Genomic DNA, 23,924 nt, shown 5'->3' on the forward strand with positions numbered 1-23,924 from the left:
TGCCCCTACAGACCTGTAATAGATTCCCTCAGGCTCAGATAAGGCTCGATTTATACTACATTCAAGGGTTCTTCTTAAAAACTCCTAAACGGTCAATTGCAGATATCAACACCTTTGCATCATTTACATATTGTATCCATTGATCGGGTGATGTTGAACGGCTGAATTAGGCCTCGGTACCAAATCTGGTCTGAAAACGGTTTCCATTGGGCTGTTTTTAAGCGTCCCCTCAGTCCAGTGAATCAATATGTGTATCCTGGTCAAATTACTTAAAAGGGGGCTGTGGCCGATTGATTACTTTCGATACTTCCTGTTGTGTGTCCTCCCTCTTACGGTGTCCATTCCAATCTACCGGGGGATGTAAATTTACCCCATGTGTAAGATAGATGCTGACATTTATATATTAAATAATACATTGACCTAAAATAAGGTGGTATTGCGGAATTCGCTAAATGCTCCGAGAAGGACCAGCTTGCATTAAGCACTGCCTTCAGATTAGGAGGGATGTGTTGATGACATCATCCCTGATCTGGGGGCACTTGTTTCCCCTAATTATGCAAACAACAAGGGGGGCTCTTATTGTGGAGGACAAGGAGGCAGTGCACGGCAATTTTCGCCTCTTTTCTCTTCTTTGCTTAACAGAGCAAGTGGAAGCCTCCCTTCTGTCCCACTGAACCCAGCCTCTGGTGCGTTGATCAAGGGTGGAACGGACGGACAAAAGACCAGCAATTAGCAGAATGAGGAAGCCCAGACAATTGTTTTCCTGAATGGGCTCTATTGATGTGTGATAGACGGCATGCCCCTTGATGAGTGTGACTCTGCTGGAGAGGAGCACAGGGCCATAGGACGAGACGGGGGGGCGAGACAAACCAAGAGTGACGATTAAGAACACAGACTGCGTGGTCCCCGTCCCTCCAACTCAGCCCCCCCTGGTACGGGGAGAAGTGACAGTTACTCAGCTGTCCCCGCAGTGAATCAACACTGTCTGACCTGACTGTGTTGACTAGATCTTTGGAGACAGGGTCTTCATTCAGGTGTGCCAAGCATGTGATGACTATATCAATATCAATACTATGTCAGTTAACTGTGTGGTTTTAATATTGACACACGGATGGGGAAGTAATCACACTGCTGTGCCTTAATAATATCAGTTGAGTAGATAGACCAACGTATGACCTCCAATATCAATATCACAGAATGCAACGACATACTTTTAGTTTATATGAGATTTATTGACTCTTGCTTTTACTTTGATATTACTACTTGGTATGCAAAGTGACCGTGATCAGAGCATTAAGGAGCAGGTAGGGAGTAGGGCACTCATTCGAGGAGGCTTGGATTAAGGATTTGGACATTGGGGAGGTAACCCAGTACCCCTCAGTGGGGAGGATAGCCCCCTAGACTCACCACCACCTAAATCAACCCAGGGTCAGTTTCCCTCCACTTCCATCCCCCCCCCCCCCCTCCCCCCTCTCAAAACCAACCCACCATCTCAGGCCTGGGGAGTTTGTGTGTGTGTGTGTGTGTGTGTGTGTGTGTGTGTGTGTGTGTGTGTGTGTGTGTGTGCGTCACTCACCACCAGCTCGGCGAACATGTTGTCCAGCTCGTCCAGGCCGGGCATGGGCAGCGAGGGCTCCATGACGGGCAGGGCGAAGTCGTCCCGCAGCCGGTACGTGATCTCCGGGGGGTCGTTGCCGTTGAAGCAGCAGAAGATGAAGGACAGGCCGCCGCGGCCCCCCGCACGCTTCCGCGGGGCCATGGTCCCTCTGGCTGCTGCCGGTGGGTCAGGGGAGGGGGGGGAGGGGGAGGGGGCGGGAGGAGGAGCTTATCCCAGGGGGGGAGGGCGGGAGGGAGGGAGGGAGGGGGGGGAGGGGATGGCCTCTTCAAGGCCGCCTCCGCCTCACAATCGGTCCTCCGTCAGAGTGAACTGCAGATGGGGGGGGGAGAGGAGAGAACGGGTTCATGGATATGCTGAGATCTGGAGAGTCCTCCGAAAGAGGAGAGTAAGTGGCTAGACCTCTCAGAGTGCAATTGGCCTCTCGAATCAGAGCCACAGAATTAGCCTCCGGCTGATAGCACAGCCCCCACCCCGGGGGAGCTGATAAACCACTTGCCGTCCGCATCGTCACACACAGCATCGCACACACACACACACACACACACACACACGCACTCCATTGCGCAGGTCTGCAGACAGCGTACGGACTGAAGCGGTCTGAGCCTCATCCACTCACCGGAGACCCAGTGGACGAGCGAGTGGGTCCAGTATCTCGGAAGCCAGGCGGGTTTTCTGGTCGGACAAGGGAAATGCTGTTCCCGTCGACGGAGCTAAACGGATAATGCGTCTCAATGGGAGGCTGTTGGGAACAACAGCTAGAACTGTTGTTGTTGTCGTGCTCGATAGCCTCCCATGTTGAAAACCAACTCGGAGGAAACCAAACTCGACAAATCTTGAACAAAGCCCAACTATTCGATTCCCAAAACATGCGCTGCGTGTTAGCAGGAAATACGCGCTGACGCTATGACTTCACCACACTTTTCTCCCCAGATATTTCCTAACTCTGTTTGGGGTTGATGATGCTGTTGCGACACTTCTTAATTGGGGGAAAGACGCATCGTGCCAGTTCAGCAGAACGAAGCACAGATGGCTTTAATTGACAGAAGGAGATAGAGTGGCTGGGGACTAGGGTTTGAGTTAGGGACTCTATTGGTGTGGATCAGTGGACTCAAGAGTCCTCCTTCAACAGAAGCCGATACAAACAGGGACAGTCTTCACTTACAACATGCTGTTAAGGTTATGAATCAGTCTTGGAGCTATGTTTTTTTTCTTACATTTTTCATTGTACTGCAGGTGTGTGAGAGCTGTAATGACTCAGCTATGACATCCAAGGACACACACCTTCGATTTAAAAGGGCCTCTGTTATAAACAGCAGGTGTGACTTTATTAGCCATTACTCTATTATAGTGATATCAAACGCGTGAGTTTCCACACAGACATACAATAGACAGATCCGTCATATATCAGAGTGGAATCCCCCAGGTATGATGACGATAGGGTAGTAAATGACTAGTAATAGCTTACAAGCTTCACAGATGGTGGTAAAATAATAAAACAGGGCCTTACTCTTACAGAGTATGAGAAACAGGCAATATTGTGTACGGCCGGGCTAGACTTTGCCCGCTTGCTCACTGCGCATCATTAAACAAATGTTTGACTCTCCCAGCTGCTGCTCTACCAGCTGTCGGGTGGATAACGCGCGGGATCGCGGCGAGTAACTGCAGCCTGCGCCCACCAGCCAATCTACACGGAAATCTCAGCTGTCATGGGGTGTATTCAGATACTGGCACAGTGACATGGCATTGGTGGATTTCGAATTCCTTGCAGAGGAATCCATTTCACATCTTTAGCGAAAATGGAAGGGCTTCTGACCTCACTGCAGTGAATTTATGGTTTGATACCACCGCCAAAGAAAGAAACACTCATGATATCATAAGCTAATCAGCTCCCTTCAGTCTTTTGTTTGCTGGTAGGCTTTGCGTGAGAAACTTGTCTCCAAACAAAGCAATCTTAAGACAATGTTAGTCCTGTCCGATGCCTTGATAACTAGGTTGGATATGTTTAAAATGGTATCAGCAGCCGAATTCTAAGCATTGGTATTAGTACAATTCCCCACTGGGGTGAGAAGTGTCTGGTTAGCATTTAGCCTTTTTCCCATAAAGTTTGACAAAAAATGCAGACATAAGTTGAAAATGTGATTTATGTTACTTAGTATACATCCTTATTCGTAGATTATGTTTGAAGATGTGGCACATGTCTTATATCAAACTATCAAACAGTACCATTTCATAGCATTAAAGAATTGGACCGATGGCGCAGTGCATAACAAAGAGGTCTCGCTCTATCTGCAGACGACCACAAAGGCTGTCCATTACCCAGACACGGGATAGCGTCAGCGAAACCCATCTCCCCTTACACAGCGACTCGTGCGTTTATTTGGACGTACCCTTAACATCACACGGGACAAAGCAAGCCCACAAAGTAAACGTCTCCCTGACACGTCGACGTGTGCGTTTATTTAGACATATCCTCGACTATTCCCCAAATAGACTACTGCAGCACGGACGGACACAGCAGGGGCCACGCCAGATGGTGGACCTCATCCCTAACCCTCCCAGAGGAGCGTTTCATTGTCTTCTTTGACCATATTAGTCCACAAACGCGTGCCCACCTCGTCCATTAGCTCCCACCAAACGTAAACTCTTTAGTGTAAACTCTCTGTGCTCCCCGGCGGTCTAACGGCCAACAAAACACTCAGAGTCGCCAATGCGCGGAAAACGTTGACACAATAGACAAGAGCGCCGTAAATAAACCAAACAAAAGCGGTACCCAGACAAGAGGAGCGAAGCCAAGCGCTGGTTAGCACATTAGCGCTGACAACGGGCCGTGAAGTGGCGGGCACAGACACTGCCGCCGTAACTTCATTAACACAGAGCGTGTCGAGGAGAGTGGAGGACTCGGGACGTCGGGCCAAGAGACACACACACGTCTATCAGGGCGGAGGCGGCGAGGCAGGGTGGGGTCAAGTTTCCAAGTGCACCGCCGCGGCAGAGGCCTGTCGGAACAGGAGGACATTCCAGTCATAGTCGGGGGCAGGCCTTGTGACCCCGAACGGCCTGCAAACCACAACAACTTCCAGCGCCACGCAACTCCTGAGACCGTCGTCCTGGGAACGCTGGGAGAACAGAGAATGCCGTTGCGTTCTCCTTCTTGGTTCGGTGCAAACGTTACAGAGCCTCGCGGTTGAATTCTCCTTTTCCTCAGAGTTTCCGAGGAACCACCGGGATATGGGGGGTTGTAGGCGGAAGAATCTAGTTGACGTTTGTTACTTTGGACAACAGTCGTGATCGGGTGCACCACGGCTGATGCACGCACAGGAACATCTACAGAGGGGTCACTAGCTTCTTGTATAACTTAACGAATGAATACAACCAGTAAATGTCCGGCTTAACAGTGTAGTCGACCACTTGTTATTCTGATGCACTGAAAACTGCTTCCCTTCTTTGTTTAGTTCCACAACGCCTATTCATTTATCTGACACAAAACAGATGGAGCTTCAAACAGATAGAGACACACGTTAAACGATTATAACTGCCGCCCACACACACACACACACACACACACACACACACACTAACGATAATAACCGCCGCCCACACACATGCGGCGGCCACACTTCGGTCTTTGTTTGCGGACCACTTGTTGTTCCATCCCTGACCGGCCTGGCTCTCTGCTGCCCCTTGTGGTAGGGCCGGGGTCCCGACCTGGGGCTCCGGGGAGAGCGTACGACCCAGAAGCCTCCGGTGTTCAGTGGGAGAGCAGTGGGGAGTGTGGGAGCCAGTGCATGGTGCAAGGGGAGGCCGACTCTGACAGCTCGGGCTGGAGAAGAGACAGAAGGCCGGCAAAGTGCGCTGTGTCTTGGACAAAACACACGCTCGGCGCTTCGTGGAACATGTGCACGAGAGAGATGGGATGTGGTGAGGGGGTGGGCGAGTGAACTCTGAGCAACTGCTGACCGCCCTCACACACTCCTCATCGCCCTGTCTTTTAATACACTTCTCAGCCTCTTCTGTACCCTCCCTGCCTTTGCACTCTGCTTTAACAAGGTCTTTCTGTAGGGGCCCAGTCATGATTAATAGCCCCACTATCAAGAAACCCCCCTTAGGGAGTTCGGATGTCCATCGCACAAAGCAAGCATGGAATTCCTACTCTCGATAAAGATACGCGCAGGAACGTTTGGGGATGGTTGGGTTATTTTGTTTGGAGACATTATTTTGTCCCGGTGGTTACTAGTGGCAGCTATTTGCGTGATGGTAATGGAGGATTGTTGCAGGCGTATAAACCTTCCTGGCCCCGAGGATTAATAATGCAGTCAATTACAGCGAGTGCTGTCAATTAAGTCGAGTGTGTCCCATGCTATGAATAAAAAACAATCACAGTTTGACAGTGAACTAAAACAAAAAGAATCCAACCTACTGAGTGTTTAACTGTTTAACTGAATTAAAGTGACGTGTCTGTTGGCCGACATCGTGAATACATTTCGGTTCAGCCTTTCTGCGAGCGACGCATCGGAAAAGGTCAACCTAAACCCGATGTTAATAAAAAAATAACGTTTGCGAGAAACTGTAAGGAGAGGGTACAGGGCCTTGGAGAGAGCAACAGTGGACAGTCATGTATTAGGAACAGATGTGTGAAATACCTTCTCCCCGACCATATGGCTTCTCTCAGCACAATCTGGGTTCCAAAGCCTTGTGTTGTGTTGTTTAACCATTGGAATATTCAATGGGACTTTAAAAGGCCTGTGACATTGCCAGAAAGTCCTTCCAAGTCATCAATTGATTAGGGGAGGAGGGTAAATGCAATAATGGTTTCAATTATTAATGGGATTCAATTTAACATTGCATACTGTACAATTGATTCCCCCATCTATACAGACACTTTAGCTACGTTTGCCATCTGATTATAATAAATCAATAAATCGCTTTATCTATCTAAGGTTTTTATCTTTAATGAGGTTCCCTCCGCCTGAATGCCAGAATGGTTGCCCTGGTAGAAAATGTCCTCACAAAGACAGTAAAACACCAGCTGTGTTAAAGCCCTCCAAGGGGAGCCTTTCATTGCTCAGGACATTTAATCTTCTTTTCTGATTTAGGGATTGGATTTAGACTGGATAAAACTTTAATGATCCCAGAAACAAATAATAACATTCTAACCGTTCACTTTGCTGCTCCTGGAGTGGACTGTGTATCTAGCATACAAGCTAGCATACAAGAGCTACAGCTAACACATCGCAGCATACAAGAGCTACCGCTAACACATCACGGCATACAAGAGCAACCGCTAACACATCACGGCATACAAGAGCTACCGCTAACACATCACGGCATACAAGAGCTACCGCTAACATATCGCGGCATACAAGAGCTACCGCTAACACATCGTGGCATACAAGACTAACCGCTAACACATCACGGCATACAAGAGCAACCGCTAACACATCGCGGCATACAAGAGCAACCGCTAACACATCGCGGCATACAAGAGCTACCGCCAACACATCGTGACATACAAGAGCTACTGCCAGCACATCACGGTATACAAGCGCTACCGCCAACACATCGTGGAGCTCTCTGTCACTCTCTGGCAATCTCAGACGGTTGGGTTATTAGCTCAACTGTCATGCTCATCTAATTATACCGTTGGCGTTCGCCAGCGTGTTGCAACGCTCTGACGCAGTCGCGGTGGCTTTGTGCGGATGTGTACTGTTTCGGGCTTTGGGGGAGGTAATGATGTTTATGCCTCGCGGGCTAAGGGGTCGTTGTCAACACCTTGCAGGCAACGTTTTTACGAGCCATGCCGTGCCAAATGGAACACAATAATAGTAACTAGGGAAAAATAGTTATTGAGAGGAATAATGGACGTTCCCAGGGAGCGGTTAAGTGGTGTGTGGGCGGGTGGAGTTGACGTTGGACCCCAGGATGCAATGTCATTACATTACACCGTCTGAGCCCTGAAGACACTCCCAAAGTCCTCATTGAAAACGTTGTTGTTGCCTCAACAAACCTTTTGATTTATTTTTTTAAGTGATAGTATGAAAGTTGATTTTAATGGATAATAGTCGTAATACCGTTGATTGAAAACGTAATTCATATCATCAATCATGATAACCGATCATTACTGGTCCCAACCCTGATTTTGAAAGCTAACAACCAAAATAAACCAATTCTCTCTCTGCCACCAATGCTCCCTCCCTACCTGCATTTCTCAGCCATTAAGAAGAGTTCATTTCACTCAGTCGGATGCAAAGGCAAGATGCAATCCCTGAACCAATTACAGAAGAGTTGCCTTGGTCAGAAATAAACGGGGAGCGGTCTAAAATCTAAACGGTTCCCACAGAGGCAGGCTTAGTCAACTCAAAACAGAAATTCCCCCAGCATATTTCACTCACTAATAGCTGACTTACGGCTATGCTATTTCCTACAAATTGCACTTCAATAATAGCTCTTAAATTTTACCTACTGCACCTTTAACCTGAACCAGAGAGCTGGGAGTGACGCTAAACTGCTGCTGTATTACGAAGCCAGATGTTGTGCAAAGCGTGGGCTCTACTTACAACCTAATGGTACCAGTAGGTGCTAGGCCCTGTGCAATAGAATCATGTCAGCCAAACATGCTTACGTAGAGCCAGGAGCCAAACATGCAGAGTTTGTGAGTCTCTGGTATATACAGGCGGGGGGGGGGGGGGGGGGGGGGTTAGGATGTTAGGATGTTCACAGACCAGCCTTTAGACATCCTTGAGCAAGATGCCCAAACTCCCTCACAGATTTCTTAAAGCTAGGGTTGGCTGTTTATTTTAGAAGCATTTTCCGCCTTAATTGTTGACGTTCTCTTGACAGCAATCAATAAATCAAATCAAAAAAACATCTGTGGCCGTTGCAGGCGTAAAAAAAAGCTGTTCCAATAATTTGATTTGGTCCAGTGAAAGGATTGGATTGCCTACCTGTTGCATAAGTATAAATCGTAAAAATATAAATTATATAAACCTTGTTTATATAATTAATTACTAGTCAATTTAAAAGGCATTTGTATACATCTCCTAGCACCTAGTTATATCTCCCTTCCTCTCTCTAATTGAAAGGTGTAAAGCTAGTTTGCATTTGCATTGCCCAGTAGCCCCAAACTCTGATACTGAGGACTTGCCAATCTCCTGACTTCTTTCATGTGTAGATTCTTCAGCGGTCCTGCATCCTTGCAGACGTGTCCACTTCCTCCCCTTGGTGCATTGTAAATTAACTTGGCCTGGCTCTCTCCCTCCATTGCTGCTTTCAACCATGGCCAATCCTTCACTCTCCAGGAGGATCACTCCCCCTCATCTTTGATTCCTTTGTTGTGACTGCCCACGAGGTGAAAGTTTCCCTATGAGGATCGTGACACACCCATTGTGTCATGGAGGATGCTTAATAAACCGCTGCCTGTATCTCCGCATGATCATGCTCTGCATTAAATCAAATACTCCAAGTTATTCTTCATCATTATCTATCTGCCAGGCAGACTTCCTCTTAAAGCTAGCTAGCTATTCATGTGTTTTGGGGGAGTGGCTTTGAAAGGAGGTCTGAAGGAAGGGGTGATCTATTTCACACTAGCTGATTGGTCCAAATGCCTACTATCGTTTTATTGACCTGCTATCTGAATTAACCGTAAGTTGCTTTGCATAAGTGTCTACAAAAATGGCTTAACTAAAACAGCACATTCTATCTCAGGCATTGCGCGGTCTGAAGCTGGCAATGACGTCAGACCAGGCCGCAGACGATCGAAATCGAAGCGGAGTAGACGTTGTGCTTTTTCCGAGCCCCGAGCACGGCCCGCACAGGCAGCTGCCCGCACAGGACCGTGCAGGCCTACGTATCGCTTCGTGACAAAGAGGGGGGGGGAAGCCTCTTGGAGCGTGTGGGTGACATGGGGGAGGGCCCCGAGTGCTCGGATTACCGGATTAACCGACGGACCCGGAGACTGCGGATCGGCCGAGAGAGATGAGGACCAGAAACCAGACCGACCCGACGATAGACTGTGGTCTTCTGCGTCTGTTTAACACGTAAGCATTAAGGTGCCAAACAAACGTGTGGCGTGGTTTTCCCATGGGCCGGGGGCGGGCGGGGCCAGGGGTGGTAAAGTTTTGCTACTAGGATTTCAAAAGGGAAATGGCACAGCTGGCTTTTGACAGCCCGGCCCCCGTGCCGATCACAGTCCCATACTGGGTTTCTTTTTCAGGAAGTCGGTGTGTTCAGTGTAATTATGGACGATGAAGGCCAGAAAATATTAAATGTGTAATTCTAAACTAAATCATGTGGCTGACACTTACAAATGAAGCAACCAAAGGGGACGCCGGTGTGTTATTCTCCCGCTCAGCGTGTCTACTAGCAGACAGAACGACAGATAAGGCACGATCACGTCGGTGTTGTGCGTGCGGTGCCATTGTTGTCAAGAACGTGCAAGGGCAACCACTGAAGAAGAGCCATCGCGTGTCTCCGGTCTCAGCGGAATCCATCCCTTTTCATTAAAACATCATAAAAGGAGAAGCAAGAGGGAGGTGCATTAACATGTAAGGATGATCCCGCCGCACATGCGTTTGTTTACTTCTTCTGTCAAGCTGTAACTTAGCAGCGATGGTTTTAGGAGGAAGGAAATAAGGATGGCCCCATGCCAGCCACGCACTACACAGATGTATTGTTTCATTGGTATTAGGAACGCAGAACAACGCCAGCACGGTCTCTTTGAAGCGGGGAATTATGTGATGCTATTACAGTTTTCATAGGTGTTGTACAAGCGGCATGAGTTGCTGCTCGAAGCAGAAGACTTGTTTGGGCCTCATTAGGGTGATCATTACATCGGCCATACCCTTTGTGTTAGCAGGGGAAGCCGAGGAACCCGACATGCTTTAGGAGTGACTTGATGAACTACACGCGATAAGTCATTCTGACAAACGACAAACATCATCCACACCCAGCGACCACATTTTTCAACACAGACCCGAGTGCAACTGGGCGGAATCTGCCAGACGTAAAATGAAGAGTATTGCCACAGCGGTAGACTTTCCCCCCCCCCACCCTGATGAATTGTCACGACGGATCTTTTAGGTTTTGCCTCTCCTCGCGTACAAAAGCAAAAACTGCACTGATGCAAAACGGATAAGCAGCGTTTGTTGACCCTTTCCAGCGCCAAGCTCAGACGATGCCGCGATGATTAAAATCACGGCCTCAGCGGCTTACTGTCAGTCGATTTGGTCGCCGGGGGAGAGACGGCTGCTCTGTTCATGGTAGGGCCTGCAAGGGTTGGGCCGCTTCTTTGTTGATAAAGCAGGTTCTTTGTTGATAAAGCAGGAGGCTTTGTGGGTTAATGTACTCGGGATTTAGCTGCAGTCACTCACCGTTCAACCTTTGGACGTTCTCTGAACCTCCCGGTTGACCCAAGCTAAAACTTTAGCTGTAGTTCCTCCAGCTACTACAAAGGTTGTTCTCGAAATCAAACCGTTTGTTTAGGGGTGCTCCTTCCTCGAGTGACCGGCGATGACCCCGCCTCGACGTGACTGGAACCCCTCCCATGGCCTCTCTCTGTGGGAGTCAACGGGTGGGGTGTCCTCCTTTTTGAGATCCGAGGCGGGGCCGTTCAGCGCGTCTACGTGTAGCGTACAGGGCGGTGAGACGCAGGGGAGGACGGGGAGTGAAGCTCGGGGGTTAAAAGGCTGTTGTTCTTGCCTCGCGATGAGGCCGTCAAACTTGTTCTGCCTACGGCCTCTGAGGCTCTCCCTTCTTCTCCAGTCCCCCCCCCAGCCCTTCACCGTGTTGACATTCTTGCCTGGGTCAGGCCCTCTGCAGGAAGGGTAGACCCGAGGCAGACATAGGCCTGCTTGGCGCGTGATAATCAGCTCGTCCACAGTGTTGGAGGCCTGGCCGTTTCAGTCGGGTCTCGTTGGCCAGCGTCCAGAGAGATGTCTGGTTTAAGAGCTCGATTCAATAATTGGATGTAGGTCTCTGGCAGTAAACGTTTCAAAAGTGAAATGCAAAAGAGATTATTATTAGTATGACACTTTGCTCTTAATTTGAATACGTAACTTAAAAAGTAACCTAAACGTTCCAGTTTGTTCCCCCCATTTTCTTTGATCGACACCCCTAAACACAATGATTTATTTACTGTATATTGAGTACGCTTCAGTCTATTAATACACATTGAAACTACAATGTTACAAGCGGAACAACGTCAGACGAGACATTTACACCACAAATCCTTTACGGGTCACCATATGTCATATAACGAAATCCTTCCATAGCCCTTAGGGTCGCCCAGTCACCATTCTTTCCATTAGTCAAGAGAGGCGTTCATGTACACACGCACAACGTAAGGGAGGGACTCGCATTCCTCACAGGAGCGTCCTCCGGGCCACACCTTGACTTTTTCCACACTAAGCATTTTTCGGCTCCGGGTTAATTCACGGCCTCCTACGAGGACAGACCCACGGCAGCCTGGAGTATGCAGCTGCAGCACCCCAACGTGAATCAGATCAGACCGACTACAGACATCAGCAGAGAGAGGATAGACCACCCGGGACTTGAAACCATGAAGTAGCGGAGACTGTGGATTAAAACCAGGAAACCATCTTAACCTTTTAGATGAACCATCCATTTATCAGTGTGTGTCTGACAGTGCAAATGCAAAAGAAAGTGCAACGTGCATCAACTCCTTCGTCTGGGACTATTTATAACAACGCACATCTATAGGTGCTCCGTCCTGACACAGGCAGAGAGCACATCTGAAGGACTGCCAGCCCTGCATCCAAACTGCAATCCCCCCCCCCCCCCCCCCCCCAGCGCCTGCCCTTCCCGTCTCCCACTCAGTTGCCATGGCGACCGCAGCAGTAAGGATGACGGGTGGTGGAATCGGGGAGGATGAAACAGCCTAAGCTCTGCTCGTCTGTTGCGCGTTACCTCCAATCTGTCCCGGCTTCGCCATCGGAGGGGCCGGCGGAAAATAGGATTGTCTCTCTAATTCGGGGGTTAAAAACAAAAAAAACAGGCGAAAGGGGGAAAGCCATTAAGGATTAAAAGAGGGAGGAGTGGGGGGAGGGAGGGAGAGGGGGTCCAGCTTGCCATCGCTCAGTCGGTGAATCTTCCGGCTGCGTCCGGCTCTACGCAATCAGACCGGATTAAAAAGACAAATATAGGAACTGACTTCCATCTTTAAAACCATCGGTCTGGGCTAAGTGGGTTTGGACCCGTTTTGTAACACAATCCGTTGTGGGAGAGAGAGAGAGCGAGAGCGAGAGAGTGAGAGAGACACACACATACATACTTGCATACACACACACACACACACACACACACACACACACAGACAGAAGAAAGACACACGCAGACGGACCCAACAACACAGCAAAACAAATATACACCAACATAACAACCAGACGTGGGTCGGAGCAGGAGGTGACGGCAGGAGGTGAAGCGCAAACAGAGGAGGAGAGCAGCATCGTCTCCTCCTCCTCCTCCTCCTCCTCGTTCCAAGGTGACATTCCGGATCACTGACCCCATTATCGACCTGGCTGGCGGCCCCCATCCTCTCGCCGGAAGATAAGTATGTCATCGCCTAGCCCTCTCTCCTCTCGCTCTTCCTCTCTCTCTTCCTCGCTCGTCCTATCTTTCACACACACACTCACATAATTGAGTGAGGGGGGGGGGGGGGGGGGGGAGGGGGAGAGGCCAGGCGGTGACGAAAGAGGGGATGTGTGCGAGTGTGTGCGTGCATGCGTTTGTTTTGGGCGTGTGTGTGCGTGCAGTGCACACACACACACACACACACACACACACACACACACACACACACACACACACACACACACACACACACACACACACACACACACACACACACACACACACACACACACACACACACACACACACACACTCCCTCCCCCACCCAACACCCACTCTCGGCACAGCAACCTTGTCATTACACGGGGCATTCCCCGCATTCACGGGACAACTCTCTCACCCCAGGGGCCCCCAGAACCCCCCCACCCCCCACCATCCCTACTCCCACCCAGCCGTTCCTACGGCAACGTGGGCCCCTGCCGCGCCACAGACACCTCCTAATTAGACAGACGTGACACCCACCTCCCCCCCCGCCCCCCCCCCGCCCCCCCGCCCAGCAAGCGGAATTTTCTCCGTATCGAGGAGTGATGGACGGAGCACTCCTCCTCCACGTGCACGCCCGTGCACACACACACAAAAAATCCAAAGAGAGGGAGAGGGCACACCTCCTTCACATGCAGCACGGCCATGCACGCACACACACACACACACACAGAGAGGGGGAGATACAGACACAGATAGAGCTTCAAACAGACACCTATCTTAAAACCAGTCCCTCTCCGTCTGTCTGAGACACACACACGGAGGAGGGAGATTGACCCACACAGATAGCCGTAAACAGATGAAGACCTATCTTAAAACCTGTGACACACACGCGCGCGCGCACACGCACGCACGCACGCACGCACGCACACGCACACACACACACACACACACACACACACACACACACACACACACACACCTCCCTGGCTCTCATTTGATTACCGGCAGCTGGACGACAGCCTGCTTTCGTTCAGCGTTTCCTAGCTTACCCCGGCTACGGACAGCGTCCTGGTCCTCGTTTGCTGTAAGCGCTGCTCGGACGCCCGTCGCTCATCGCAGTATCCACATGCATGGGTCTTTTTCTTTTGCAGCAACGCAAAAATCATGAATAACGCAACAAGCTCCGCTCACACACCCACAGCTATCTCCCCGTTCCTCTCGATCCCCCCCGGGGGATGGAACCGGTAAAGCACGCCTCCTCGTCGGCAGAACGTCTAACGGAAAAAACGGGATAAACGACAGTCCCGGACGCAGCCAGAGTCACTCCAGTCCCTCGAGACCTCTGAGGGGCCGTGGCGCCGCGGCTGACGGGAGAGTACTTCCTGTGATGTCTCGCGGGTGGCAACAGCTCCACCAAATTCAACATTTGTCTGTCACGACCGAAGCACGAACGGATCTCTGGTGTTCACTCTCAACCTCACCTCTCTCTATCTGCCTGCCTCTCTCTCTCTCTCTCTGCCTGCCTCTCTCTCTCTCTCTCTCTCTCTCTCTCTCTCTCTCTCTCTCTCTCTCTCTCTCTCTCTCTCTCTCTCTCTCTCTCTCTCTCTCTCTCTCTCTCTCTCTCTCTCTCTCTCTCTCTCTCTCTCTCTCTCTCTCTCTCTCTCTCTCTCTCTCTCTCTCTCTCTCTCTCTCTCTCTCTCTCTCTCTCTCTCTCTCTCTCTGGGGCTAGAGAGGAGAGGTACACAGATGTTACCGCCCGGCGGCCACGCCCCTTTTAAACACTCTGCGTCCTCATAGGATGACGCAGAGGCTTGGCCACCGCCTAGTTCTATCCTCCCCCCCTCCCTCCCTCCCTCTCCTCTAGGCTGCAGCTCTACACGGTAGACTGGTGTGTGTTTAGTGGTTTGTTTGCAGAGGAGCTCGTTGAGTGAAGAGCTGTGGTAGAAAAAAATGACACAAAGCGCTACAACGGAAAAGGTGTGAGGTGTACACACACCCACACACCCACACACACAGAAAGAGAGGGAGGGATAGAGACTGCAAGAGATGCAGACAGTGAGAGAGAAATTTGAATACGAGAGAAAGACAGACAGTGGAGGAGTTGGAGAGAGAGACATCATAAGACAGACGGATAGAAAGAAACCATGGGGAGGGGGCGATGAAGAGCGAAAGAGGCACTTAAGGGAGAGAGAGTATGCACTCAAGTATACACCCAAGCACAGGTGATATTAAAAAATGTGCTGGTGTCAGCAACGCAGCTTCTGGCCTTTTTCAATGTTCTGTCTTGACTCGGTTTGAGTCAGTGTTTCCCCAGACGGGATTTGCATCTCCATTACAAGAGCGCTACACACAACGCTCGAAGGTGTGTGTTCAACACACTCATCTTGAGCCGCCCGTCTCGAGTCGATGACGTCTGAGAAGCGGCGCCCTGTGGACGATCGCACAGGGGGTTGTTGCTAGTCATCATCGCGGATTTTCAGGCTTGGCAAGCGAGCGCATGCCAATCTCTTTGGTCTGCTGCCGTTGAGACTGTTGCTGAATTGTTCCGGCAGACTAGAGGCGGATGGCTGACTTGTCCCTGAACGATGCCGATGACGTCTGAAGTCACAGAAACCCACCTGGCAGGCTACAGTCCGATTCTGGAGATAGTACATCTGCAGAGCGCCTAGTTTTAACTGCTGGTGGACATGCAAATCCACTCTGCGTGGTTTGAACTGGTGGCCAAACGGGCCAACGGAAAGCTCCTCGAAACAACAAAAACACACATTGTACGCCATTAACCACCAATATTTAATTCTTGTTTTCTACCTGCCTTTTTATTAGGTTTTATCTCTTTTAAGCAATCTTTAACCTGCATTTACATTATATTTTATCTGTGTTAAGCCTGTCATAAATGCCCAGTTCAAAAAGCCAAATAAAAATAAAAACATAATATAAGGTATTTATTTGATTTTGTCAACCACTGACAGAAACCAAAAACGTGAGAATTGAAGCTGAAGCTTTTCACCACAAGTTTCAGCCACAAAGTGGCTTACGTCATCTGGGTTTGAGTTGTACACACTGTAAACAAGCTGCACATTGCACTGTGTGAGAGGCTAGTGCACATTCTGCTAGCATTTAGCACGGGCCACATAAAAGAGCCATCTCATGTGAGCCTCACCAGAGTTGGAAGTGATTAACTTTAAGTGAAGTCACGTTAAGACACTTTCCAATTGGGGGAGCAATTGTACAACAGCTCTGGCTCTGTATTAAGAGTTTGAATGCAGTGCTTCAATAGGTTGTTCAGGGTCAAAAAATTGCACTACCGACAAAAAAATGTATGCTTTCTTTCCCTTATTGTGTTTCGTCTTACAGTGTTTGCCTATGCTGATCAAGATGTTACAGCAAGGGCTGCTGAATATTTAATTGAAGCCCTTCTAAGGGTTTGAACAAATGTCAAACCGTTTATTGTAACGCATCAAACCGGTTTGCTCCTTGACAACACGATTCATACGCAGATGTAAATTATGTGAGGGAGCATTCTTCCCCTGTGACTTTACTCTACCATTTTATCATCTTCCTACCTATCTTATCGACAGACAGAATGTCAACAAAATATTTGCACTACCTACAAATGAAAAACAAAAGAACAGCTTTCTTCCACCCGGGACCTTTACAGTCTTGAAAATGATTTTTAAGTGATAAAACCCACAGAAGCTCGCTTTGAAAATCACACTCCATGACAGGTTGAACAGGATGTCGGTTGGGTTAACAGCTGGACATGGACAATAAGATAGTCCCGCTCACGCACTCGTCCCCTTATCAGGCGCCGCTGGTCGGTCTGATGTTTTCTCAGGCGCCCACCGACCAATTGGCAGATCTCAGTGTGTCGCTGTGTTCCAGTGTTCGTTGATTCAATTCCACAGCAATGAGTCAAGGGACAAGTGTTGATTATTGACATAGCGAGAGCCAGGCCGATACTGGGCTTTCAAGGGCCCACTGCCAGCGTTTGTGAAAAACAGAATGTGGTATTGATTTCACGATGGCACCATTTTTTTTTTTCATCGTGAAAGGATGGAGCGAGAGAATATCATATAATATGAAAAGTTGTACCGAAAGGATTTTCTGGAAGCGGGATATTGGACAGTTGTACATGAACAAAACCAAATGCTGGACAGAATGTACAAAAACGAATTTGTACGTCCATCAGGGAGGAGGTTAGGACATCTGTCTCCCACAGTGCAGACCCAGTGCCCTGCAGCGGTGAGACTGACCCCGTCCTGCAGCCTGGATCAGACCTGTTCTTTACATAACCTTAGAGGGGCTGGCGTGGGGCCGGCCAGCACTAGCCGATGCAGTCATGAGTGGATAACAGTGCAAGTCATCCAGTCCTGGGCTGCTGCCTCTGAAAAGAATGGCCTGCAGCTGGGATAACAGACAGGTCTCGTTCCCACACAAAACTCCCTCTCCCTCCCTCTCTCTCGCCCCCCCCCATCTCCATCACAAACACACACACAGGGCTTCTGATCAACTGAAAATCAGTGAGAACCAACTTGTATTCCGCGCTGAGTTGGCCAACTGATAACCAGTAGACAAACGTAGGCGGAAAGACGAGACCAGCGTAACTAAGAGAATGAGTTTGAGCCCTTGTTTGATTATGGTACCAGTAACATTGCTGCTTATTCATATTGACTGACCGCTTCCGAGCAACAAGGTAACTGCCCTGTGGATAACTTCTCTAAGCGGTCGCTGTGAGCTGAAAAACAATGAGAAATGTTCAATTCAAGTCTACCTGTCCAATGATTTTTGGAGGGGACACTTTTGTGTCTAAAATTAATCGATGAGATTACATTTCTCTATGGGACAATAAAGCGAACATTCAATTTTTCCGTCAAATTGCGGAGGGGGGGGGGGGGGGGGGGGGGGGGGCTGGGGTCGGGCTACAGGCCACGGATGACGGAGGGTTCGAGAGTTCACGTGCACATGTTATTTCTACCCTTTTGGAGGACATGTTAATCATTACGCATCCAAGGCTGCATTCTGCTTTATCCCTCAGAGTTCAACCAACCTCAAACGAAAACAACCCGTTTCACCCCACGGCGAGTTCCTCTGACTCTCTTGTTTTAAATCGTACCTTCGGAAACAGGTCATTATCATGACACAAAAGGTCAGGCCCTGTGCGGTGTACATCGTCATTCGTGGAAAAACACAAACAAAACAGTGTACTGTGAGCAAGCGGGGCCGATACATTGATCCGTGACAGAGCACTGACTGACTGCTTTGAGGACGACACTGGTGTCACATGAACTCTGTTTGACTTCCACCACAGTCTATAAATACTGTCCCAGAGACAGACGCTGCTTTGATAGTCGAGCCCTGCGTGAAGAAAACGTTTGAAAGCCTGAAAGGTGAGGTTCGGATCTGGACCACTTCGGCAAGGATATGTACTTTGGGGGGGGGGGGGGGTGCCGTCGTGGTACCACATGTGTTTGGGGTCTGGCAAAAACCGAGGGGTCTAAATATAGGGATGACGACCCAGCATTAAACGAACGCACGCGTGATTCAGGGAGTGGTTCCTTAAACCATAGACCGTAAATCGGACGGATGCCCGCCCTTATCCTGCTGGGTGAAGGACCCCTGCAATCGCAAACTAAACCCCAGGAATGGAGCAGGGTCCTGCGAGTCTCTCTCTACCCCCCCCCCCCTCCCCCCCTCTCTCTGGAACAAGGCTTGTAATTTAGCACCCAGAATAGCAGAGTCCAGCCCAGATGGAGCAGGCAACAACACTGTAATTTATCAGCTCTCTCGAGGAATTAACTATTCACCCGACTGGAAATATGGAAGCAAACCGAGATGGTTATAGAAGGAAGACCGCAGTAGAAACCAGGCTTGGTTGAATTCCAGTGGCGGCCCGTGCATTTCACACCTAGGCCTTCACTGGTGGCCTACATGAACTAATCCACCTCTTAATGCCATCATTATGACTCCACGGCTATAGAAACCAATTTTACACAGAAATGCAGTATAACAGGGCGTTGCGTCACAGACAGGTATCTCATGTAGCAAGAAAGAATGCCATTACTAAAGCAAGAAACCCAAATAGGAATATTCAACAAGCCTATTTTTCAGAAACGTCAATATTAACCTAATTAAATGACAAAAATATTAAAACATTTAAATTAAATGCATTAGTCACCAAAACTATACTGATTATTTGTACGCAAAGTCCATCGTCCTTTCTTTCCTCAAGAGTTTGATTACGCTGTTGTACAGTTTATCTGTGCGTTTCAGTTCCAACAATAAGTCCCTTTCTATCGCCATGGAGGCTAATGCTGAAAGTCGAGTCTGTCCAGTCGTGTTTCTGGAGTAAGAAAAATATATTAAAACATTAGTCAGTAATTCTGATAGTGTTTAGGCCAGCAGAGAAGGCCTTGCTGGCCCTGACAGCCCACCACTGTTGATTTCTAACCGTGAGGTTAAGCTTTTCCTAGAGAAAAAGTTCACGGGAAAGCCACCTTTTGTTGTTCATCATCAACCAAATCATACATTACCCGACCTGTCGTTTATTTTTAATAAGTTACATTGAGGCTACTGGTTGATTTGAGTGGTTTTTTTACAGGCAGAAGCAATATATACCATCTACATTCAACACCAAAATATGAACTAAGAGCAAATAAGCCTATTAAAACTCTGCATCCAAACTTAGTCCAATAATAAAAGAACGAGCAGGTCTACCAGTTCATGAAGCTTCGAGCTCGGCACTCTCATCTCCGGAAACGCTGCTTCCTGCGACTTCACACAACTACAGACAGGCCGCCGCAGAACAAGCGTTTCGTCCTCGCGCCGGTTCCATCACTTTCCATTTGCTAAAACCGACCAACGATCAATATCGCAGCGGTGATGAAACCCTTCCTCTGAAACGGGGGAGCGAGGGGTAGCTTCTGAGGGGGCAGCGCATCTCCGCACATTACCACAGCTGCAAGGAACGTGCTCGTAACGGTTTGGCGGAGTTTAAAGGCTAAAAGCCTTGGCTTAGAACCGTTGATCCCCCCCCCCCCCCCCCCACCCAGATGTAGATGCACATGAATGCTCTGAACATTTTGCAGTTATCAAGTGTTGAATCAGGAGAAAGGAATGGAGGAGGGAGGGGGGGTTGATAACAAACGCAGACATCTCCTAGTCTTGGCGTGACCGCCAACAAGCGTCTAGGATGTAAACAAACCCGCGCAAACTGGTGAACACGCTAATCCTACCTAACCCAATCATGGCACCGCGACGGCGGCGGCCTGCGTTCAAAGGGTGTCAACACACGTTGTAAAACAGATATAAGCGGACAATCTATCCGTACAGGCTTTGCGTTACACAACCCCACTGCCGTGCTGGCAACGGGTTCAGCAGACCAAACCCGGTCCGTGTGAAAAGGTCTTGAGTCAAAGGGGAGGAGGCGGGATTGGGGGGGGGGGGGGGGGGGGGGGGGGCTCTCATGTGTGCCTGCCAACCAGGATACGAGGTTGGCAGGCACACAGAGGGCCGCCACAGTGGCAGAGTCTGGGATAAAACCCTGAGCAACACGGCCTACACTCTGGGCAGAGTGGGCGCGTAGCAACTGCAAGCCGCTTATGTCAAAGTACTGTGATAATCCCGGGCAGAGAATACACACACTCACACATGTTTGCACGCACGCACACGCATGCACACACGCACACACTTTTTATACCTCGACCATAAAATTCATGTTATTATTTTTAAATGGCAGACAGTGATTTTGATTTGCTGGACACCAACCGGTGGGGCTACGAGAAGGAGGAAGGAATCACTGAGGATGTTTTTGGTGTATTAACGTGATGCTAATAAGAACAGCTGTTGCTTAACAGGACCGACCTGACAGCCTGGCGCCTCTGGCACATTAGGCAACCAGCACGCAAACACAGAAATACATCAGGCCCGTGTCGGTGAAACGCACCGCAGTGCGTGTTCGCTGCTTCGTGCTCCACTTGCAGACAGCGGCAAGCGGCCGAGTGGGTGTCGCTGGACGGGGTGGAAGAGGAGTGTTTCTAAATGAAACACTCGAGTGGGATGACTTGGCATCCTGAACGGAGCGACCATCCGCTAGCAACGCGGTTCAAAACGGTAAAAATGTATTCGGTTGCATAGCCGTGGTTTATGTCGTGTCGATTAGGAGGCCGGTTGAAGAGGTTCTTCCAGCCGGCGTCTTGATACCCTGTCACTTGATATCCTGTCACGTTGAGAACCACAACGCCACAAGCTCGGTGGTTTCCGGCTTTTTTTCGACACTGCGCCTCGCGACTGCTATTACTACTGTAGGGTACACACAGGGTCAAATGAAAACGACAACAAAGCAAAAATGCTGGCGAGCGACAAAGGTTTGACACCGAGCCACTGAAACGCTCCCGTTGGTGGAGGAGCTTTCAGGTGTTGATGCAGCTGGTTTTGAGCGAGTGCGGGGTCGTGTTTTGTCGGTCTCACCGAGTCTTTAGCGGTGTTATTGCACCGATAGACTATACTGTGGGAACCGGACCGCAACAGCAGCCTGACAGCCGGGGAGAGACCGGCTCTTCTACCGTTGTTGGACCGCGAGCGTCCGCTACTGTGGCCGCCTAGCTGGTGGAGCGATAGCATCGGACCAAACACACACACACACACACACACACACGGAGAAGAGACACACACAAAATGTCATGGAAGTTGTGACAAACACACATTCACAGACATGCCGTCACTGACACATGGAACACACATGGCAGTCTTGACACACAGATACAATATTTTTATTTTTTTTCAGCAATTAAAAACTGATTGAAACTCACGTCTCCTACCCGTCAGCTTTGTAACCAACCCCATCTCCTCCACTATGCTTTGAATGACGGCAGAAAGTATAAAAGATTAACTGAGACAAGTCAACACAACCCCCCGACTACATCCCACTCTGAGCATATACCACCGTGCATCTACAATTTGTATTTTATTGGTGTGGAATTTATCACTGCACGTAATTAACTGCGGGGGAAACTCCTGAATGAATTGATTGCCATCATTTCCTTCAATGGCCCTGTGATCTTGTCCAAACTCGCGTGTGAGTTCTGGGAAAAAAAAAACAAAACTTTGGAATCAGGCAGCACAAAGCACGTGATGGCCTGGCAATCGGGTGTTGATCTGAATACGAAACGTGTCGTCTCTCTGCGTCCACGGAGAGATACTCTCTAGCCTTTCACACATGGGGAGGGTTAGGTCCCCACATGGATCTGCCGGCTCCCATGGTTAACACTGAGGTCTTCAACTCAGACGCACACATTTACTGCACGGGATGGCGCCAATTACGTTGATAATACACAATGTACATGAGGCATACTGGATGTGGTTAGAGATTAATCGGTGTGGTACATGTTGGATAACTAAAAGCAGGCTACTCAGTCTTTTCCCTGAACGAAAAGCATAGCCGAGAACGGTATTGACGTTGACAGGATTCCAGGCTTAAGGTCATTGTGTTTTAATAACCAACCCCAGACCAAACATCTCTCAAAACACAATGCGGCCACTTTGTTCCAGGATAAGATACACGACTGAAACAACCACGACCTCAAAGCAAGACACACATGAATACGATTTACTTTCACTGCCTACGTATTAACACTAATACCCTGACCTACAAAACAAAAAGGCGAGCGGGGACTCATGTTTCACTACATATTGAAACAAGAATCCCAGTTGGCCAATAACACTCCCTCCCACGCCCACGCCCACACCCCCACACAGCATCTCGGTTATGGCATCCACCCCCCCCCTCCATCCCCTCCACCCATCCGCACCCCACCCACCGACCGACACCCAGAAGACAGAGCCCACATGCAGCCCTTTGTCTGAACAGAAGGGGAACTGCTCTCCCTTAACATCATGCTGTCGGGGGGCCCCCGCTAGCATTGATTATTTTTGATTCTCATTATCATGGTAATCGTCTGTTTGCCTCAATATCTAACTGGTGCAACGCAACGCCCCCCCCCCCCCCAACCACCATCACCCAATCTCACCCCCAGCACCACCCCCAGCACCACCACAACCATCTCTTCCTCTTTATGGTAGGAGAACCGCTTATAATGCTTATAAGAGTCCACGCCTTAGACCTTCTGGGGTGAAGGGAATTGGTTAAAAGCACATATTTACACTGAATAAAGCTAATACTAGATATGAAATATAAAGATAACAAAAAACATATACTCCAGTATTTCCACCGAAGGCTAACACAACGTTCTGACAAAACCAACAGAGCCCTGAATGATCTCTCAAAACTGTAAGAGAATAAGAGAAAATAATATTTGCCAAGATTAAAGGTTGAAAGCACAGCCTGTGAGTGTGTATTTTGGTTGCCTTCTCCTCTCAACTAAAGGAACAAAAAGGAAAAGTACCGGCCTATCAGCAAGCAGCCAAAAGTAGCACAGGTTGTGCTGTGGTGTTAATCTCAAACAGGTACGTGTTCAGATCGGCCCAGAATAAAACTTCAGAGGGGTCACCCAGTTCCAGTTCTCCCACGGCGCCGCAGGAAGGAAGACGAAGGCCTTCTCTATACTCTCTAGAGCACTGATGCATCGCTGCGACGTTATTGGCTCCCCTCTGAATCTGTGACCTGCCACACCTCAATTCGACCAGAGGACACTGAAGAAGTTTCGGGCTTGTGTTACGCAGCTGTGACTCCAACAACAGGGAACTTGGATGATTTCATTTTTGTTTGCCGCAGACAGACAGA

The 23,924-nt window shown here is 49.2% G+C and overlaps 1 protein-coding gene across 3 annotated transcripts in view; it reads right to left on the reverse strand.

The window, feature by feature from the left end:
* Positions 1 to 23,924, reverse strand: part of daam1b (dishevelled associated activator of morphogenesis 1b) — a 57,195-nt gene that overhangs the window by 29,547 nt on the left and 3,724 nt on the right. The window contains exons 1-2 of one of the 3 annotated variants that reach the window (XM_030344560.1): positions 14,236 to 14,704; positions 1,577 to 1,927 (exon numbers count right to left, since the gene is read on the reverse strand). In XM_030344560.1, the coding sequence (XP_030200420.1) occupies positions 1,577 to 1,759 (183 nt within the window). In that variant the 5' untranslated portion in view covers positions 1,760 to 1,927; positions 14,236 to 14,704. Of the gene's footprint in view, positions 1 to 1,576; positions 1,928 to 14,235; positions 14,705 to 23,924 lie in introns of those variants that run through there. The other 2 variants (XM_030344562.1, XM_030344561.1) reach the window with 2 other exon arrangements.

The sequence above is a fragment of the Gadus morhua genome, chromosome 21 (assembly GCF_902167405.1).
Source record: "Gadus morhua chromosome 21, gadMor3.0, whole genome shotgun sequence".
In the NCBI taxonomy this organism is placed as follows: domain Eukaryota; kingdom Metazoa; phylum Chordata; class Actinopteri; order Gadiformes; family Gadidae; genus Gadus; species Gadus morhua.